This window comes from Bactrocera tryoni, chromosome 2, assembly GCF_016617805.1.
Source record: "Bactrocera tryoni isolate S06 chromosome 2, CSIRO_BtryS06_freeze2, whole genome shotgun sequence".
NCBI lineage: Eukaryota > Metazoa > Arthropoda > Insecta > Diptera > Tephritidae > Bactrocera > Bactrocera tryoni.
Genome location: NC_052500.1, coordinates 70,080,391 through 70,100,286, shown reverse-complemented (window position 1 = coordinate 70,100,286; position 19,896 = coordinate 70,080,391). Strand labels below are relative to the sequence as shown.

At 36.4% G+C, this 19,896-nt stretch overlaps 1 protein-coding gene across 1 annotated transcript in view; it reads right to left on the bottom strand.

Moving 5' to 3' along the window:
• LOC120768539 overlaps nt 1-19,896 on the bottom strand; it is a 72,743-nt gene that overhangs the window by 13,706 nt on the left and 39,141 nt on the right. Inside the window, exons 3-9 of the mRNA XM_040095276.1 lie at nt 13,671-13,803; nt 13,419-13,598; nt 12,729-13,346; nt 12,369-12,665; nt 12,055-12,264; nt 8,570-8,822; nt 3,280-3,477 (exon numbers count right to left, since the gene is read on the bottom strand). Of these exons, the coding sequence (XP_039951210.1) occupies nt 3,280-3,477; nt 8,570-8,822; nt 12,055-12,264; nt 12,369-12,665; nt 12,729-13,346; nt 13,419-13,598; nt 13,671-13,803 (1,889 nt within the window). The remainder of the gene's footprint in view (nt 1-3,279; nt 3,478-8,569; nt 8,823-12,054; nt 12,265-12,368; nt 12,666-12,728; nt 13,347-13,418; nt 13,599-13,670; nt 13,804-19,896) is intronic.

The following is a 19,896-nucleotide window of genomic DNA, read 5'->3' as shown; positions in this document are numbered from 1 at the left end:
AAAAATCCTATTCAGCGCAAAAAAATATTAGCTGAATGTACCACTGAATGTTAAAACGCCTACTCAGCTTAGGAAAATGTTAGCTGAATTATCCGCTAAATACCAAAAAAACAATTTAGCTTAAAAAAAAAGCAAAAATCCTATTCAGCTCAAGAAAATATTAGCTGAATGTACCACTGAATGTCAAAGCACATAGTCAGCTAAGGAAAATGTTAGCTGAATTATCCGCTGAATACCAAAAAAACAATTTAGCTTAAGAAAATGTTAGCTGAAACCAAAATACCTGTTCAGCTTAAGAAAATATTAGCCGATAGAATCGTTGAATACCAAAAAGCCTATTCAGCTCAAAAAAATGTTGGCTGAATATCAAAACAACTATTTAGCGTAAGAAAACGTAAGCAAATACATCACTGAATATCAGAACGCCTATTTATATAAGCTATTTAGCTTAAGAAATCGTCGCTGAATACCAAAACACCTATTCAGCTTCAAAAAATGTTGACTGAATAAGGCGCTGAATATCAAAACCTCTATTTAAATTAAAATAAGAAAGAGTTAGCTGAATAAAGCAATAAATAACAACACGCATATTCAGCTTACCAAAATGTCAGCTAAATAAATTCTTGAATATCAAAATGACTATTGAGCTAAAAAAATATGAGGATGAATCAATGGCTGAATATCAATATCCCATTCAGCTTAAGAAAGTGTTGGTTGAATAGGGCACTGAATATCAAAACGTCTATTCAAATAAAGTTTAAGAAAAAGTTTGCTGAATTATGCGATGAATATCAACACGCTTATTCAGCTTACGAAAATGTTACCCGAATTAATTACTGAACAACATAACGTCTACTTTTAAGAAAATGTTAGCTGAATCAATCGCTGAATATCAAAACGTCTATTCAAATAAAATTATTCTTTATACATATATAACGGCAATTACTTTATAGGGCATTAAGTTTAAATACATATATACCAAGCTTTTCAGACTTTTCTGTTTCATAAGACATATTTAGCTTAAGCAAATATTGGCTGAATAAATTGCTAAATATTAAAGCGCCTATTCAAGCAAAATGAATTTTAAAGTTAGCTGATTAAATCGCTGTATAGCAAAGCTTCTATTCAGCTTAAGAAAATGGCTGAATAAGACGCTGAATATCAAAATGTCTATTTAAATAAAACTAAGAAAAGTTAACTGAATAAGGCTATACGCATAAACACTCCTATTCAGCTTACGAAAATGACATTTAAATTAATTACTGAGCACCAAAACAACTATTGAGCTAAAGGAAATGTTAGCTGAACTAATCAGTGAATACCAAAACGCCTGTTCAGCTTAAGAAAATGTCAACTGAATAAAGTGTTGAATATCAAAACGTCTATTCACATAAAATTAAGGAAAAGTTAGCTGAGTGATTCGTGAATAACAAAGCGGGTATTCAGCTTAAGAAAATATCAGCTGAATTAAGTGCTGAATATTAAAGCATTAATTCACCTTAAGGAAATGATAAATAAATAAACCACTGAATATCAGAACGCCTATTAATCTTAAGAAAATGCCAGCTGAATGAGGGATTGCATGCCAAAACGCCGATTTAGTTTAAGAAAATGTTAGCTGAATTTATCACTCAAAACCAAAGCACATAGGTATATTATTATGGAGTTTCAGTCTAGCAGATGAGCACAGAGTGGCTAACGATTCTGCTGTGCACTTATGGTATAACATTGTTCCTCACCGTAGAGAATGAGAGATAGAAGAATTGGATAAGATCCACATAAAAGTTTCCAGCAGAGATCTGAAGTTTGCGATAAAGGTGAGCTGATAGACGATCAAACGAAATTTTGAAAGATTTTTTCTGTCGTTAATGATTAAACTTATTTGGTAATCCCAGTTGATTCTACATTTAGTACAGTTTAAAGACCGTATTATAAATTCAGTATAATTTCCTTCTAGGGTTATGACTCGTTTGATGGCCTCTTGTAGAAGCTCGAGCTCCCTGTATTAATATGAGACAGAGTACAGTGATCTTTTCATAAGTTTTTATAACGTTTCGTGACAACTTTAAATTTTAGAAAACGCTATGTATTCATGATTAGGATATTACCTGGTCTATGACAAATCAAAGGAGAATCATCTGTTGTAAAGATCTTTTTTTAACAGTTTTTCATACAATATATAAAGTGTATATAGCACTGATAGCAATTTTTGTTCCCAGCTCCTCTGAAATTCTCATAAATTCTCGAAGTCATCGTAAATTTCTAAGGAAGGTGCTTGTAATGGCCTAGTGACTTGAATACGTGACTATCTTTCGGTGGATGATAGGTTTAAATTTTAAAATATTTCCTTCAAGTGATTCTCTTCGATGGTATTTCGTTTTGTTTACAAAGTGAAATAAGTTTTGTGTTGGTTGTGTTCAAAAATTCAAGAAACCTTTGGTAACCTCGAAATGGATAACAAAACAATTTAGAATCAAATTGAGTCTATCTGCCAGAGAATTTTCAGTATTTCCAACGAGTCAAACAAAGCTTCCGTTAATGTCGTAGCGCCAGAAAACATTCCTGAAGTATTATGGAGGAATTCTGCCGAGTTGACGGGTCTTGGCACCGATCCGTTTTCTTGAACTTGCCTGTCTTGGGATCTCAAACTCATCGATTATTGTGGGTTAGAAATTGGAAACAATAAGCTTGAATGCTTATTAAACGGAGGGAGCTTTATCGCTTTATTTATATTTCCACGATTTTCGAAGGATGTTATACCCATGAAGGAAAATAAAGATACGTGATTCAAATTCGAAAACTCAACTACCCCACAGCCCTCTTAGCACTTCAGTCGCAAATTTTTTCCTTCAGTTTTGTTGAGTAGTATAATTTATGCAAAAACTTTACACTCCGAACATAGTCAACGTCAGTAAAGCCCATGTAGACTTCCTTAATTGACAAAATATTCGAAAGAGAATAATCAAAAAGGCATTTACGCAATTTACATAAAAAAGCACTAAAGCTTATTGTAGACACATTTCACTTTCATGCAACTTGTGGGAAAGAAAATAATAAAAAAAGAAGAAGAAATAAATTTAAATCGATACGGTGTGCTTTGAAATGGCTAAAAAGGGTTGAAAGAAAGAAAAAGCAAAGAAGAGAAACATTTTAGCAATTCAAGAAAGGAAAATTTACAGGCATGCATAATCAATGCTAAATAATATATATATTACATAGAGATATAACAAATACAACAACAACTGAAATGTACACACAGTCGCACAAACAGAAACTTACAGCTTATGACCGCTGGGCCGCCGCTGGTCAGCATTAGCGATGTCTGCGCGGTTGCCGACGTTGAACCCGACGGATGATTTGGCAATGGTGAGGGCATCCTCGCAGCACCGCAGGTGGCACCGGCCGTGGCGGCGGTCAAAGGCACTGGTTGTTGCCCCGGCATGTTGAGGCCTATCACATTAACGCCATTCATGCTGCCTGCACGATTCAAGCATACGAGTACAAATACAATTTACAAAATACAACAATACACGGCCAAGGCGAGCACAATTAATTACCATATATTATATACCTGTATATGTATATGTATATAGTATATATATAAATACGCAACAACAACAATGGTAAAATATACAAAGGCAAAAAAAGAATATGCGTGTATAACGGTATTTTTAGGTACACAGCAAAATATTTTTTCGGCAGTACATTTATGTGGTATATCAGTATGGGAGTAAATAATGTATGTATATATGTACAGTGACTAAAAACTTGTTTAGAAGTATAATAAATATTATTTTTTCGTGTCTTTTCAAGCTATCTAGATCCAAATTGGCACATAGGTTAGCTCCACAAGCTAGCCCCAGCTGCGTCCACTGGGTTAGTTAGGGAGCCATGTGTAAAAGGCTATCTAAGACTACAGAGAAACCACGGAAATGTAATCACAAGTAGGCAATCACCGGGAATTCTGAACACACCAAGTAGCAATTGGTTTTGAAAAGGTATTGATAAGGAGCAGTCCTTCTGGTCTGGGTAAATCGGCAGAGAGCTAGGAAGCTCTAAGCAAGGTCTATCATTCAATTGTTGAAGGAATTCTAACTGCACACTGCCTCATCGGAATTCATGCTGTAAGATTGAACGTCGGACTAATACTTTTATACATCTAGATGAAATAGCAGAAACAGAAATAAAGCATTTTTTCTAAAGCTGATATCCACGGACAGAAGTTTTTCGTCTACTTTCACAAAGAATCGTATAATATATATATATATATATAACAGTCTAAGTGTGATCCTCCACTTTGCGAAGGGATCATCCTCACCTAACCTAAGGTGCCTCTATTAAACTATTACTCCAAAATGTAGTACTGATGTCACTGCCGAAGGTGCACAGGACAAGGTTGCTCAACGAAGGCGATCTTTGATCTCTACCAACGCTGTAAATTACAGCTGTGATTACTAAGCGTGTAATGAAATCTCTGTTTGTCTATAGCCATATATTCTCATGGCTAACCGTAGAGAACGAAAATACTAACTAGTACTATTCCCCTTAATATAGTATATTTCAACATCACGAACGCCGGAGGAAAAACTCGAGAAAACTTAAGACCCCAGTCACGCTCACTTTGTTAAAGAGTAAGAAGGTTCGTTTGGTCCTACAGTTTCGTCTCCACAAGGCCACTACAAATACCTCAAACTTGTCGACTTCGCCATGACGAAAATCATGGTAGCGTAGAGCACCAGATTGTTCACCGTTATATTCATAACGCAATGTGGTTATCTCCTAATCAGTGTATGTGTGGCGTATGTTTCGTAGTTTAAATATCGACATGAAGTCAAAGTGTGATTAAGACTTAGCACCGCTAATAACGCACATTCTAGCGTTCAGAGGAAGCTTGACATCGCAAAACTGGGATAATACTAGTCTGTGTCTCTATGAACGGGTGAGAATTGAAAGCTCCCATCCCGATGCATACAGTAGATCCCCATTTCCCACTTCCTTCTCGTGCGCTACTGCTGAAAGCGTATAAAGTAGTGTCACGAAACCACTGCTGAGAACTCAGCTTGCGAAAGAGTCTTGCATTCAGAATATACGAGAACCATATGCAAATGATATCGGAAATTCAGGATGTAAGAGAGAAGCGAAAAACGGGCACAAAAAACCGTAAGCAAGAAGTGATCGAAGTATGTAAAGGCAGGAATGATACTCGAAAGTTCTGTCAGAAGATCAAGCTTCGTACTTAGATGCGAAAGACCAACAGAAAATATGAAAGCAATACTTTTTTAATCTGTTTTTTGACGAAAAATCCCGCCTGTGGAGAAGTGAACTCAAAAATTTTGGTATGATAAAGCAAAGCCATGACAAAGTCATGTATGTCAAGCACCGAAAGATTGGTATCAATGTGGCTTTGGACTCAAAAGTTCTACTGTTGCATATTAAGACTCGAGAGTATGAACTTGGCAACTGCCATCTCTTCATCGATTACAAGACAGCTTTTCACAGCTCGAAAAGGGTCGTCGGCATATCGCATTGTCTGAGCTTGTTATACCTCCAAATTAATATGTCTTTACAGAATGACGTTGAGCAACAACCGCAGTGTCACCAAGGTAAGAACAGACCTTTCCGAACCTACTCGTAGTTATACTTGGTTAGGTTTCGGACAAGGCGACCCCTCATTCATTGTACATCATCTGATGACGTTTGCTGAAGATCTCTAGGAAGGTTATGTTAGCTTATATTACCTGTCTCGCCATACTATATAGTACATAGACCTACTGGTATTTAGCAGTGTCAAAGGGAGATTCAATTTAATTTGAGTTAAAGTATTTGTCATTGAGGTCGGTAACGCTTTTTGTGAACCTTAAGAGTGTCTTGTTATCTAATTTTGATACTTCAACTGGCCTTTTAAACTGCAAAGTTCCTAGATATCTAAGTCGAGTTCACGATAGTGCTGAACTGAAGCTTAAAAGAAGTTCCAGCGTCTCTATCATGCCTACTTTCTTGGCGTTTTCTGCATATATTGTCCTTACTTATGCCCATCCGGCACGCAAGTGATGTCCGTTTAGGTCAACCCTGTCATTAGGCAACAACCGTCTTATAGTCCTCTCGAGCCGCGTGAGTAAAAAGCATGCGTATTATTTTCGGGGCTTTTGAACAGCAACTTGGTGTTCCTGCATATCAGATTATCCAGTAAAGCGAGCAATAAAGACGATGTAGCTCAACAAAATAGAAAATAAATAACAGAAAGTAGCGCTTTGAGAGTCCAAAAAAGACCTTTAATGTTCACGCAACAATTAAAATGAGCTATAACTAATAAACTAACTCAATTTGCGAAGATTGGAACAAATAATAACGATAAACACATATAAGAAAGCGAAATACAACTTTAAAAAAACTATTAGCCACCGTACATATGTATGTGTATATTATATGTGTGTACAGGTTAATACGACGTCTATAATTTTAGCGTTTTCCGCAAAAAATTAAGAGATAAAAATTCACAGCTAAACACACAACACGTGTACAAATATCAATATATATGTATATATATATATGTATGTATATAAAGAATACGTGTGAAAATCTGGGTAAACCATCTAAATAAAATTCGCCGGAATAAAAACATAAGCGGCTTCGCTAAACGTGCGGCGTGTTTAAGTATACAAATGTGAGTATGTAGGTTTGTATAAATGTATATATGTATTTAAGCTAGCAGCACAAATGTGGTTATGTAGGTATATAACTATGTATGTGTAGTTTGTATAACATGGAAGTAAAGGACAATAAAGAGATTTTTGATAAATATAATAGGGTGTCAGTTAACTCAAAGATGATTTATTTTTACAAAACTGACTCTGTTGCAGTTTTTGACCCAAAGAAAAAAAATCCACCTTAAAAAAATGCTTCATTTTCAATTCAAATCGAGTCTAAATCGTTTTTCATTTCCCATATAATTATTTAACAGATATGAGATTTTTTTTAACTTTTCCAATAAATGTATTATCTCCTAAGCAAATACATCTACAACTTTGGAAGACTGATATTCTATTGCAAAATCTTCCGCTCTACAAAAAAGCTTTTAATGATTTTTTTCTCTAAGTCATTGCTTTAAAAGTTTTACGCTGTTAAAGTTATTCATCAAATGCACTGTATTCATTTAGTACACCATGTCGTATGAGCAACACATAATGTGTACTATAAATCACTAGTATAAATGCTCCTGTCATTTGATGTATAACTTAAGCTGCGTATAACTAGTAAAGTTGTGGCTTTTTGAAGAAAAATTAAGACCTTTTTGTAGAGCGAAGAACTTTGTATTAGAATATTACTTCCTCAAGGTAGTAGTTCTAACTTGCTGAATGTAATATATCAAAAAATACAAATTATATGCTAAAAAAATATTTAGGCATGGTTTAAATTGAAAACAAAAAAGTTTTTAAATTTGGCTGCGGTAATACCCTTCACAAATATATTTCTATAAAGCATAAAAGTGTATAAAAATATTTTAATCTAGCTTTTGTTGATTCATTTCGTATGGCAGCTTTACGCTAAAATGCGTCGATCTGTAAAATTTGTTAGAACATTGTGGGTCTTTCTTAGGCAATAACGCATGCCAAATTTTGTGAAGATAGCTTATCAAATAAAAAAGTTTTCCATACAAGGATTACCTACTGATTATACAGTTTGTATGGGAGCTATATGTGATAGTCGTCTGATCTGAAAATTAATTCGGAGGAGCAGTGCCTGCTTGAAAAAATTGTCTGTACTAAATTTTGTGAAGTTATTTTATCAAATAAAAAAGTTTTCCATATAAGCACTTCTTTTGATCGATCAGTTTGTATGGCAGCTATATGCTAAAGTAATCCGATCTGTACAATTTCTTCGGAGATTGTATAGTTTTCTTGTAGAATAAACTGTGCTAAATTTCGTGATGAAATACCGTCAAATAAAAAAGTTTTCCATACAAGCACTTTTTTGATCGAACAGTTTATATGGCGTAAAAATCAACTTGGAGTAAAAACGGACACCCTAATGTAAAAAAATATTTTTATGTAATATATAAACCGAAATATGGTTATGTAAATATATAACTCTATGTGTAGATATATATAGTATGTATGTGAGGACAAGGAAGTGGTTTTGTTTAAGTCTAAAAATATATTTATATAAGCATGTGTGAGTACATATGTATGTGTATATATATTCATACACTAATATGTTTGAGTATAACCTGGCATGTATGCAAATATGTGTGCGCTTTTGTGTTTTTATAAGATTATCTGCCTTAAACACACACACACAAACACCGTTACACTAAGCGACACACAGGAAAATGGAAAATCTTAAGCTGCCGGCTCACTAATGTCGCGCTCGTGTCGTGTCGCGGCAGCTTAACAGCTAACAAATTGGCATGACATAAAGCCCGCTGATTAACTGTATAAACCGAATAAACTGCATACGTAAACATACACACATATACAACGAGGCGTATGTGTGAACGCCGTTAGGTTGGCCCGAAAGCAAATACGAAATTGATATTAAAAAAAAAAAGAATTATTTTAATTAAATTTACCGATTTTGGCACCGCCGAAAGGATCCTTGAACATCGTCGTCGCTGTTGCCGGCGTCGCCGACGCAACGCCATGATGCAGGCCGGTGGCGCTCAACAAATGCCCAGCGTGTCCGCCATGGTGGCCATGTGGCAGTGAAGTTGTCTGTTTAATGGCGTTCGCACGGCCACGTGCCGGTGGACCCTGTTCGCGTTTGCGACGCGGCTGCTCGACGGGTAGCACACGCCGGCGTTTCTTTGGCAGTTTCGAACGTGCCTGGAAAGTAAAAGCGTGTGAAAGAGAGGGAGAGAGTGAGTAAGTAAGTGAGCGTAAAAGACAAATAAAAAGCTTTGAATTATAAGTAGTTTATATGTATGTGTGTGTGCATGTAGCCAAAGGCATAATCAATGAAAGGGTAATGTTTGCATAAATAGCCCTTTATATGCGCTGTCTGCTTTGTACTTGTATGAGCGTGCTTAAAAAGCTGTCTGTTGGTAATTGAAGCGAAAGTTTATAGTCTGTGCTTACATATTTTCATATTCTGTGTGCACTTATTAATTTCGAAGAAATTGTAAATTGAATTTAACGAGCAGAAGTGTGTATATTATTTTAGTCTTGGAAGGATTGACGAAAGACTTTTGGTTCTAGTGACTTTACTTGAACTTATGGCCTTGAATGTTAATAAATTAATTTTTTACAAGTGGTATTCGGTTCAAATGTATGTATACCATGAATATGGGTATCAATAATTATAGTTTAGCTATATTTAAGAGTAACCATGATTTTTATTGATCGGTTTGTATGGCAGCTATATATTATATTGGTCTGATGAGAATAATTATTTATGAGTTGAAAGCGTAGCCTTGGATAATAATCTATGCCAAGTTTCGTGAAGATATCTTCTCAAATGAAAAAGTTTTCCATACAAGCGCTTGATTTTGATTGATCAGTTTGTATGACAGCTATATGCTATACTTATCCGATCTGAAATATTTCAACATAAGTAGAAGCCCTTCTCAGAAGATAAGCCCACACCAAATTTCGTAAAGATATCTTGCCAAATAAAGAAGGTTTTCATACAAGCACTTAAGTCCGATCGTTCAGTTTGTATGACAGCTATATGCTATAATGCGCCATTATCGGCGATTCCGACAAATGAGCAGCACTTTCGGGAGAAAATAATGTTTGTTGAATTTCCGATCGATATCTCAAAAACTAATGGACTACTTCATGCATATTCAGAGATACAGAGGGATAGACGAATATTCCATAGGCTGTCCTATCTTTCCTTCTGGGCGTACAAACTTCGTGGCGAACTTAATGTTCAAGTTATAAAGACAACTGAAGTTTTCGAAGACAGTTTTTAGTCATATTGGGACGGACTTTAGTGCTGTTCAGACTTCGAAATCGAATTCATTATATTCGTATTCAGTTCGTTTTATCAAGGTTGCCGGTCAAAGGCAGAAGCAACAAGAATACAACTTTCTTTAAGGAATGTCTATAGCTGTCAATTGTATTTTAAAATCTCTCAGGGCTTTGTAGAACGAATTAAAGAGCTCATAACAATCGAGTGGAAACTACTTAACGAGCCAAATACCATTTAATCTCTACCCAAATTTTGATCCACTGAAATCATCATTACTCCATTGATGGCGTGATCTATAGTAATACTGAATAATGTAGATATATTCGTATTCAATTTGGTTTAGCAAGTTTACCGGTCAAAGGCAGAAGAAACAAGAATGAAACTTTCTTTAAGCTCATCCTCTCAAGCAACAGCAAGGTCCACTCAATTTTAATCGAGACAATCTACTGATCGGCTATAACCGCGTACAAATAGAAAACTAATCTACTGATCCAGAGTCGACCGATTACCATAGTGCGCGTACTCCTACTGCCAAAACATCAGATTTGTCTATCTTTCCTGATTGAAGCTATTAGGTTGAGGCCCAAACGAACAGAGCTGATGTAATCTTTGACAGCATCCATTCCTGCATTGGAGGATGAAGCCATGTGTAGAAGTTCACGCAAGTGAGGAAAGTTCTCTGAGCACTATTTACTTGGGAGTGGCCAAAAACATTTCTTTTACATACGGCTCAAGTCATGGGTAGCCAAAAAAAATTCAGGTGAGCTAAAATGATAAGGCATTACACACCAGGGTTATGTGCTAAGCTTGGCACCTGCCACGTAATAAAACCCCAATAGAAAGAAGAAAACAGCCTCGGATGGGAGACTGTGTGAAAGATTAAAGCCCACCGTCAACGTACTGATTGGAAATGAGACTGAGTGTGGCTTTAAGCCAGAAAATTAACAACTGACGAGGTATTCACCATGTGCCAGATCTAAGAAAAGACCCGTGAAACGAGGATCGACACACACCACCTCTTCGTCGATTTCAAAGCAGCATGAAAATGATCGGTCTCTATGCCGCAATGACTAAATTTGGTGTCAGACAAGCCAATTCTCTATCAAGTGAAATGGTAGAACGGCTGGCGTTGTTGTCAACTCGACTATAACTTCGTAAGCAGTGTCTACACCAATAAAGAAGAATAACTAAGAATACTGCACCTACACTCTATATAACCCCGATCACATACCTATGTCCAATGCGCCGCTAGAAGAGGGAACAAAGAGACTCACAGTCCAAGTACGGTAGCAGAATATTAACGGTTTTGAGGATCAGCTTCATTCGGAGTGGTGAGACTTCACTTCGATAGTTCGCTGACAAAGCAATCTTGGTTAGTTAAAGAGGGTCCTAAATTATTAGACGGGTTGGGTGCCGAGTCATATCGGAAATACTGAAGAGATCACAAGAAAAGTCAGGTCAGACTAGGAATAAGTTTTTGTTTCGCTAGGCCCTAGCTTTCCATACTGCAACTGTGTAACGTGTGCGAGCTCAGTAATAGTTGGTTAGCAACTAGCACCTTTTTCTCATCAAGATTCATCTGACGCAATGCTAGGTATTCTGACTAATAGCCAATAGTCAAACTGTACGCAGGTTGGTGAACAGGAAACTTTGCGACACTTTCGCTTAAGAAAGAGTGAAGCTGGAATCTGATAATAGCTGCCTTAACAAATCTGTGGTAGCCTCCCGGCACTTTGCAGATATGGGAGGTTTTTTTTTTTTTATCCACACTTAGGGTTTCTGAGCAACACAACGGACTGGCGTTTCCAGCTGTGCAAGAGAGATTGCTCGTTACTTCACAAACGCCAGCCTGATTACCTAACCTAAACTATTAAAAACCAGTACGGCCGCCCGGCTACCAGCAGTACTAGATATACATACCCAGAGGGCTCGTCGTGACTTATAAATAGATGTGACTACGAAATAGATGTGTAGGGACTTTGTTTAGGTAAAATATGTTCTATTATGCTTAAAAGCATCCTTTCCTATATTATATTCACCGAAAAATCGTTAACAAATGATCTCAGCATGAATTTGAGCATTCTAACCTCATATATTCAATTCCATGTATCAACTTTATGCTACAAAGTCCAACCAACTTACCTGTGTGTGCGAGTAAAACATGGAAAAGTTGCTAACGATGACGGGTACCGGCAGTGCTATCGTCAATACGCCAGCTAAAGCACAAAGCGCGCCTACAAACATACCCGGATAAGTTTTTGGCGCCACATCGCCATAACCGACAGTGGTCATAGTGACTATGGCCCACCAGAGGCCAAGTGGTATGCTCTTGAACTGATTTTCAGGGTTGTCCTAAAATGAAAAGAAAGAAAGAAAGGCAAGATAAAGATTAAGGTAACAATCTAACATAACTTAATTAAATGAAATGGAGGAAATATAAATTAATGCCACTTTACCTGCAACTTCTCCGCATAGTAAGCCAAACTGGCGAAGAACACTATACCAAGCACTAAGAAGAAGACCAGCAACGTCAGCTCTTTCGCTGAGGCCTTGAATGTGTGTATGAGGATGCGAAGACCAGGCGAATGTCGCGTCAACTTGAAGAGACGCATAATACGTACTATCGAGAAAGCCTCCAGCAGGCCAGTGTACTCACCCATACGTTGCATGACGTCCGTGTAGAAGCTAAGCGTGGCGGTGAAGTCAATTATATTGACCGGCGATTTGATGAACTGCCAAATATTCGGTGAGACCTGCGTTAGAAAATTTAATTTTGTTGGTAAAAACTTTAGTTTTAGCAAAAGCGGCACACTCACAATGAGCCTGATGAGCACCTCGATGAAGAACCACACGTTGCACACCAACTCCACGTAGAAGAAAGCCTCGTGCGGCTGTCCGTACGACTCATGCCAGCCATGACCATGATGATCGACACCGCCGAGCAATTTCTGTTGTATCAAATCCTTTACGTTGCGTATGGAACGTTTCAGGCGATTGCGATTGGATGGACCGCCGCCGGTGCCCTTTAGCGTGAACGTAGCAATGGACTGACTGGTGTTGGCATTACCCGGCGCTGTATAATTTGTGACTTTAAAGGTATGCGCCAGCGTATAGTTGATGCCGCTGGCACTTGTTACGTTCACACCGTAGTTGTTCGCGTGCATCGGCGGTGCCATATTGCCCACAGCGCCGCTACGTGTACCCGGTGCCGCCGTCACTGTGGTGGCTATGTGTGCGCTCGGCGGCACCGGTGGCATATTATGCTGATGAGGTATACTCGGTATGTGCACGGCTGGCGTGTGCGGTACAGCCGACGGACTTGGTCCATGTTGGGTGTGAGTGGCGGGAAAGTCCACACGAAAACCCGGATGGGTCTTCAGGCAGAACGATATCACAGAAACGAATATAAAGAAAACCGACATACTAGCTACGATCTGTTGGCGGAAAAAAGTAACGGTTTTGCAAAGTTTGAAAAATAATAATGTATTAATAATCGTCGCTCTTACTTTAGCACCCGTCGAACTGGAGGGTTCATCAAAGAGCGCCCACACCTTCGGCTTAATGCGTTGCCAACAGCTAAGTCGTCCATTGATGAGTGCTTCTTCGAAACCGAATAGACGTGCAATTTGTTCTTCAGAGGGTTTTTCATTTTCAATATCTAATTTATCTAAAATGGCTAAAGTATTCTAAAAGAGAAAAATGGAGTCCGACTAAAACTACTGTTTTGGGCTTTTACTTCGGTGTGGTTATGTTTTTACCTGTGTGTCACGGTGTATGCTGTAGGTGGACCAACAGCATGGTTCTACTTGGTTCGAATCGAGTCCCCAAAATTCTAGTTCCTCTTCGAATAGTGGTCCACAGACATCTGTGGGATAGTGTAGTTTACCGGTTCTGAAAATAAAGTGAAAAGTGAATTGGATGGGAAAGAAAATAGATAAATGTGGGCAAGAGATGTTGATGACTTTGTGTAAGCTCCGAAGATCAGGATATGTAGTTTTCTATTAGACGGATGAGTTGTGAGAGATTGTAGATGAGTTAGGAATGTCTATAGCGCTCAATTGTATTTTGAAATCTCTCAGGGTTTTGTAGAACGAATTAAAGAGCTCATAACAATCATGTGGAAACTGCTTAGCGAGCCAAACACCATTTAATCTCGCAAAATTGTCACTACCCAAATTTTGATCGACTGAAGTCGTCATTATCACATTGACGGCGTGATCAATAGTAATACTGAATAATGCAGACCGGTGATGTCTAATTTTGTTTCGTCGTACTCAGACGATGTGGACGTGAAAGACAATCGAGCTAACTATAGCCTCGAAAGCAACCAGAAAACCTTCTATACATAGGATTTAAGAATTAGCTTCCGCGGTGAAGTTTTAAAGACTAAGAAAATCCTTTGGAATTATGAATTATCTCCCGCAGAGAAATCTTAAGAACTAAGATATCTGACCGGATCTCACTATCAGATAAATTTGATTCGGGTACACACCTTGGCGACCCGATTACTTGATTTTTAATCAAGTTGTCTGTGCATCTAAGACCAAACTTCATTCAATCCACAATAAATTATGGCAATTTTCACATATTTCTTGTATATCCCGAACATTAAGAGAATGGTTATTTAAAAACAGGATTATTATACGTCTTCGGACTACCATCAAAGCGTCAGTGAGCTAAATTTCAAATATTAAAAAATTTAATCCCAAAATTAAGTCAATGCACGAAAATCAGCTCAATTTAATTCACTACGAGCCAAGGACACGTGATAACCCAGTAATTAAACGAAAGCGTAAGGTACAATATTGAACAAAAATTCTTTGAAATCAACATAAAATATCAATAAAAATTACTTCCATTCTCTCTGAAGTGATTTAGTACAAGTAGTTGCTTTTGAACCATTTTGGTAACTAGTTACGAACTGGTTAATTTGGAACTAGTTATTTAAAGAGAATAAAACAATAAAAATTACTTCAACTTTCTCTCAAGTGATTTAGAGCAAGTAGTTTGTTTTGAACTAGTCTGGTAACTAGTTATGAACGGGTTAATTTTTACCAAGTTGTTGAAAGAGAATGACTAAAGTCACAGTGTATACTTTTGAAATAATTTCGTAACTAGTCCAAAAATATGCAAATTGTAACCAGTTGCCAAATGGCAGCTTCCATCATTTTACTTCACACATATCTAAAAAATATTAAGCGGATGATTTTATCATCAACGCAGTCACACACATGTGAGTATGTAAATATGTGCGTGACTGTAATGCCAAACAGCGGATATAAATAAAATTAGTAATTCCCGTTGTGTACCCGACAGGCATGATAAAGACATTGATGCACAGCAGGTGGTTGCGGCTTTGCCATCTAATTTACCGAACAAAGCTTTTTTAAGCAACAAAAACAAAAAATCGTAAAGGAAGATGTGTGTGAATAAACACATACTATATGTAATATAAGAGTAAGTGAATTAAGATGAGCACGATGGTAGGAGGTAAGAAGGATTGGGAGCGCAGCGGCGTTTTAAAAGCGGTAATGCGCTTTACTAAAGCGTGATGAAATTAAATTATTATTACCATAAAGGAAATTGCCTTCCCTGCAGACGGGAAGCGAGAGACCAAAGAAAGTGAGAGAGGTGAGAAAAATCGAGGAAAGATTATATAGAAATAAGTAGAGCTCATCAACACCTCCAGTGTGGTATAGGTAAATACATAGTATACATACATATACATACATATGTATATGCTCACAGCTAAGCATACATTTCTAGCTTACAAAAAACCGATAAGATGGGAAGAAAAAGTTTAAGTCTCCAGTGAGAGGTCGTGTCGAATTAAAGGCACAAATGTATGGAAAATTTGGTTTCAGATTATTTGAAGGGTAGATATAATTACATGGTTCCCACCCACCCACGTTAGAGTGTCAATCCGCTTATGTGTCGAATCACGCGATCTAAACCTAGTGAGCTACAGAAACAAAAATTTCGGCAACTAAGATAACAAATTTTTTCGGCGAGCTTGTTTAAAAAAAAATTAACAACATGTGTGTGTTGTTTATGTAGATTTATACATACATTCATACCGACTAGTAAATTTTCTGTAAAAATGTATTCTTAATGTCTTTGCTGACGCAGAGGAAGCATACAATTTTATTTAATTTTCTTCAAACCGTGACACCGAAGGGTAAAAAGCAGTCTTGCGAGGTATAATAGGCAACAATAACAATCAGAATTGAGCTCTGCAGTCATAATGAGCAGATTCTAATAAATAATAGATTTTTTTTTTAATATTATGCAATACATAACTAGGAAGAAGGAAATTTGTGAAATCATCGATACATCTAGCTCCTGTCTTTTTTACCACTACTACTTGTCTAAATATGTAAATGATTTGCTTTTTTTCAAAATTCACTAATTCTAAAGTGATTCGAAGATATTGAATTGAATCGAATTGAAAATTGGCAACCACATAGAGTCCCCCTAGTTGGTACAAAATGAAATTCATGATAAGACCAAGTGCTATCAGAAATTAATAGATATACTTTTTCTTAAAACTATTATATCGCGCATTTCCCCACCTTGGATCCAACTCTGATCTTAACAGTGGAAAGAAATAAATACCAAGGAAATACCTTAAGATGCAAAATGTCAACCAGAGGATCGGAATTTAAGTTATTTTATGTATGTATACATATACTATATATAACTCATATACTGACCAACGTATTCGGCATACGATTTGTCAGAAAAGGAGTTGTGGTAGTGTCGACCCGATTTTATCTATTAACTATTATCATGCCACCTACTAAAAAAATGTCACAGGATTTTACATATTAATTACCAATTATATTGAGCAAAGTCAGCCGGATGTTCGAAAATCCCAGTAATAGTTATATGGGGGTAGGTAAATTTTTCGCCCAATTTTATCTATTTTAGGCACAAAGATACACTATAAGTAAAATACGCTCGGTATTGGGATAACTGAAGAAATGGCCGATATATTCAGTATGAAGTCACCCAGAAGTGCGAAAATCTTCATATTAGGTATATGCGGGATCAGGAAAGTATAACCCAATTCAACCCATTTTTGATACACAGAGTTAATATTGTCAAGAAAGGATTCATTCTGAATTTCAATTACATATCTCTCATATTAACCGATGTTGTCAAAAGTCAACTACAGGTATTACGGTCCGCACGTTCGGTATCTAGGAGTTTGAACAGTTTTGGTCCGATTTGGATAACTTCACTAAACATTAAAAGTTAAGTTAAGTTAAAAGTTATATTAATAGCTTCTTGATTTGTATAGCGGAAAGTGAAAGAATCAAATTGACTTTAAAATTTTTCTATATGGAAAGTAGGCTGATTTTTGGTTGAAATCGGTTAGGGCAATTCCGATATATGGGATTGTGTCATTACGTTTACGGTATTTATCAATTGTATTCTTACATTTTCTATAATACTTAGGTCGGGGCTTTGCGGAGGCCATAGAAGTACAACTTGCTTTGTTTGATTTAAAAGTTGCGTAGATAACCATTCTTTATGACATTGAGCATTGTCGTGTTGTCAAATCCAGTCGACAGTTGGAATAGTCCGATTGCTCGATATAGAGACATGGTCGTTTGAAATTATGCTATACCAGGCTGATTTAAAGTGCCCTCAATTAGTAGCAAATCTCCAAAGCCGTAAGACAAATATCCCCGAAACATCACCGTGCCGCCTCGGAATCGTTTTAGCGGCTGAACTGCATCTATCTTCTTCTCAAGTGGTAAATGCATAAAGTGTTTACTAAACTAGTCCTGAAATGCAACTTCATCTGTCCACAATATATTGTACCAAAACTGTGTAGGCTTTTGTATATACTCTAAAGCAAATGAGAGGCGTCTGGCTTTATTAATTTCAGAACTGTCGACAACTTTTCGTAAGTACCGATATTAACTTCTTTAAATCTCCGGCGAAGTGTAGCATCACAGACTTTTTTCCAATTAGTTGATTCGATGCTGTTGCAATATTAACGGAACTTCTTTTGGGATTTTATTTGACTATCCTTATTAATTCTCGACCGGTTTCCGCCCAACTACTCAACCGATTTGCTTATTTTTTTTTAATGTTTACAAAACAACTGACTATCGTCCTTAGATTCGTAATTTTTTATAATTTATTTATATTATTATAAAATTTTATGACAAACTTTATGTGAAAAAACATGTGGAAAAATTAAAAAAGAAAAGTTAATTACTTTTTTATTTATCAACATTTTTTCATGATTCTAGTAGAGACGATAACCATCTACGTACTTATAAATAGGGTTTTTGTGTTTCAGATGATCCAAACATGAGAAATCGTGTCCGCCAGTGAAAAAACGCATCTCATTCACCCAGCCATTTCTCCGACAGATGTCATCAAAAAATTCCGAACAAAATTGCTTATATACTTCACGATATACCTCATGATATGTGAAACAAGTTCTATTGTAGAATAAAAAGTTCTATGAAAAAAAATGTCATAAAAACAGGCCAGATTACCCTACTGACCCCTTAAACCAAAATCAAAAATAAATGCTAATTCGCAATGTGTAAATATTTTTTACTACCTTTAATCTTCAGCTCACTTGCTCTGATTTCAGTTCGATTTACCGCTATCTTTACCAAATTGTCTTCAGTCGCTAGCACATAGATTAAAGTCTACAGCAACATTGTCATTTTTTGCACAGCAACAACAGTGACAGCAAAAAAAATAATATTTCTGTAGAATGTACAAATAAATTTGCAAATATTTTTGACCATCCTGCATATTAATAGATGTAATATATTTATACATCCGCTCAATGTCCAAAAATAGAAATGTTAATTATAAGTCTTGGGATTTCACATAAACGCCTGAGGTTACTAAAAAATGTATATATATTTAAAGGCTGCCTATATTGCGAAAAAAATTAATTGGCGTGACGCATACATTTTAAATAAGTGAATCCCCATAGCCGAAATAGAAATTTTGATACAAGGGATATATGATTTATCACGGCTTTTTTAATATACCGAAGTAAAAATACGATTAACAGATGGTTTCAAAAAAGGTATAATTTTCGAGCACAACCCTACCATGCAGCAGGTAGTGTTCATTTTCTCGGAACCAACAATTATTTAAAATTAATAAGATTTAAATGCGAATCTTTAAGATAAGTTGCTTGCTATTTTTTTTATTTTTTTTTTCAAAATAGATATTTATTGAACCACACTCGTTGTATGGTATATAAGTTATTCGTGCCATTAAAGTGCCGCCTGTCCAACTAATAGATTAATCACAGCTTCACTTATTGCTGACAGCAGAACAATCACCAGACAGAAAATGCACACATACATACATACTGATATTAATGCGCATATGCATATGTATATATAATATAAACAGACTATAAGTAGCAGACGTCAGAGACTTCAGCTGTCAATCAACTAATGAACGAAATGTTACGGTCATAAATTGAATAGACTTGAGCAAAAACCTAAAATTAACCGCAAATAAATTATACTTTGAAGAGTAATTTGCAAAATTACTTGAAATATATGCACAAAAGCAACAAAAACCAAAAGGTTGACAAGTCAATAGAGTTTGATATGCGTTCAAAGCCGCATTTCAGCCACAATCCGGGATTTTAAAAGAATTTAAAGAATGATTTTGGAGCAATGAAGAGATTAAAAATGTTCCTGAAAAAATAAGTATATATACATATATAGGTAAATATATGTATGTACATAATGGATACTAATATATACTAATATATATGTAGGGTGAAGAAAAAAATAACCCTTTGAGCTCATGGGTTAAAACGGACCTCTGATTGGCGAAAGGCTGGGGTAGTTTTCATACCGAAGGCAGGTAGAAACAACCCAACCTACTCAAAAGAGCTTAGGCCTATAAACTTAACTTCTTTCCTGCTCAAAACGCTAGAGAAAATCTTCAATGTACACATTAGGGCCGCAGCGCATCCTA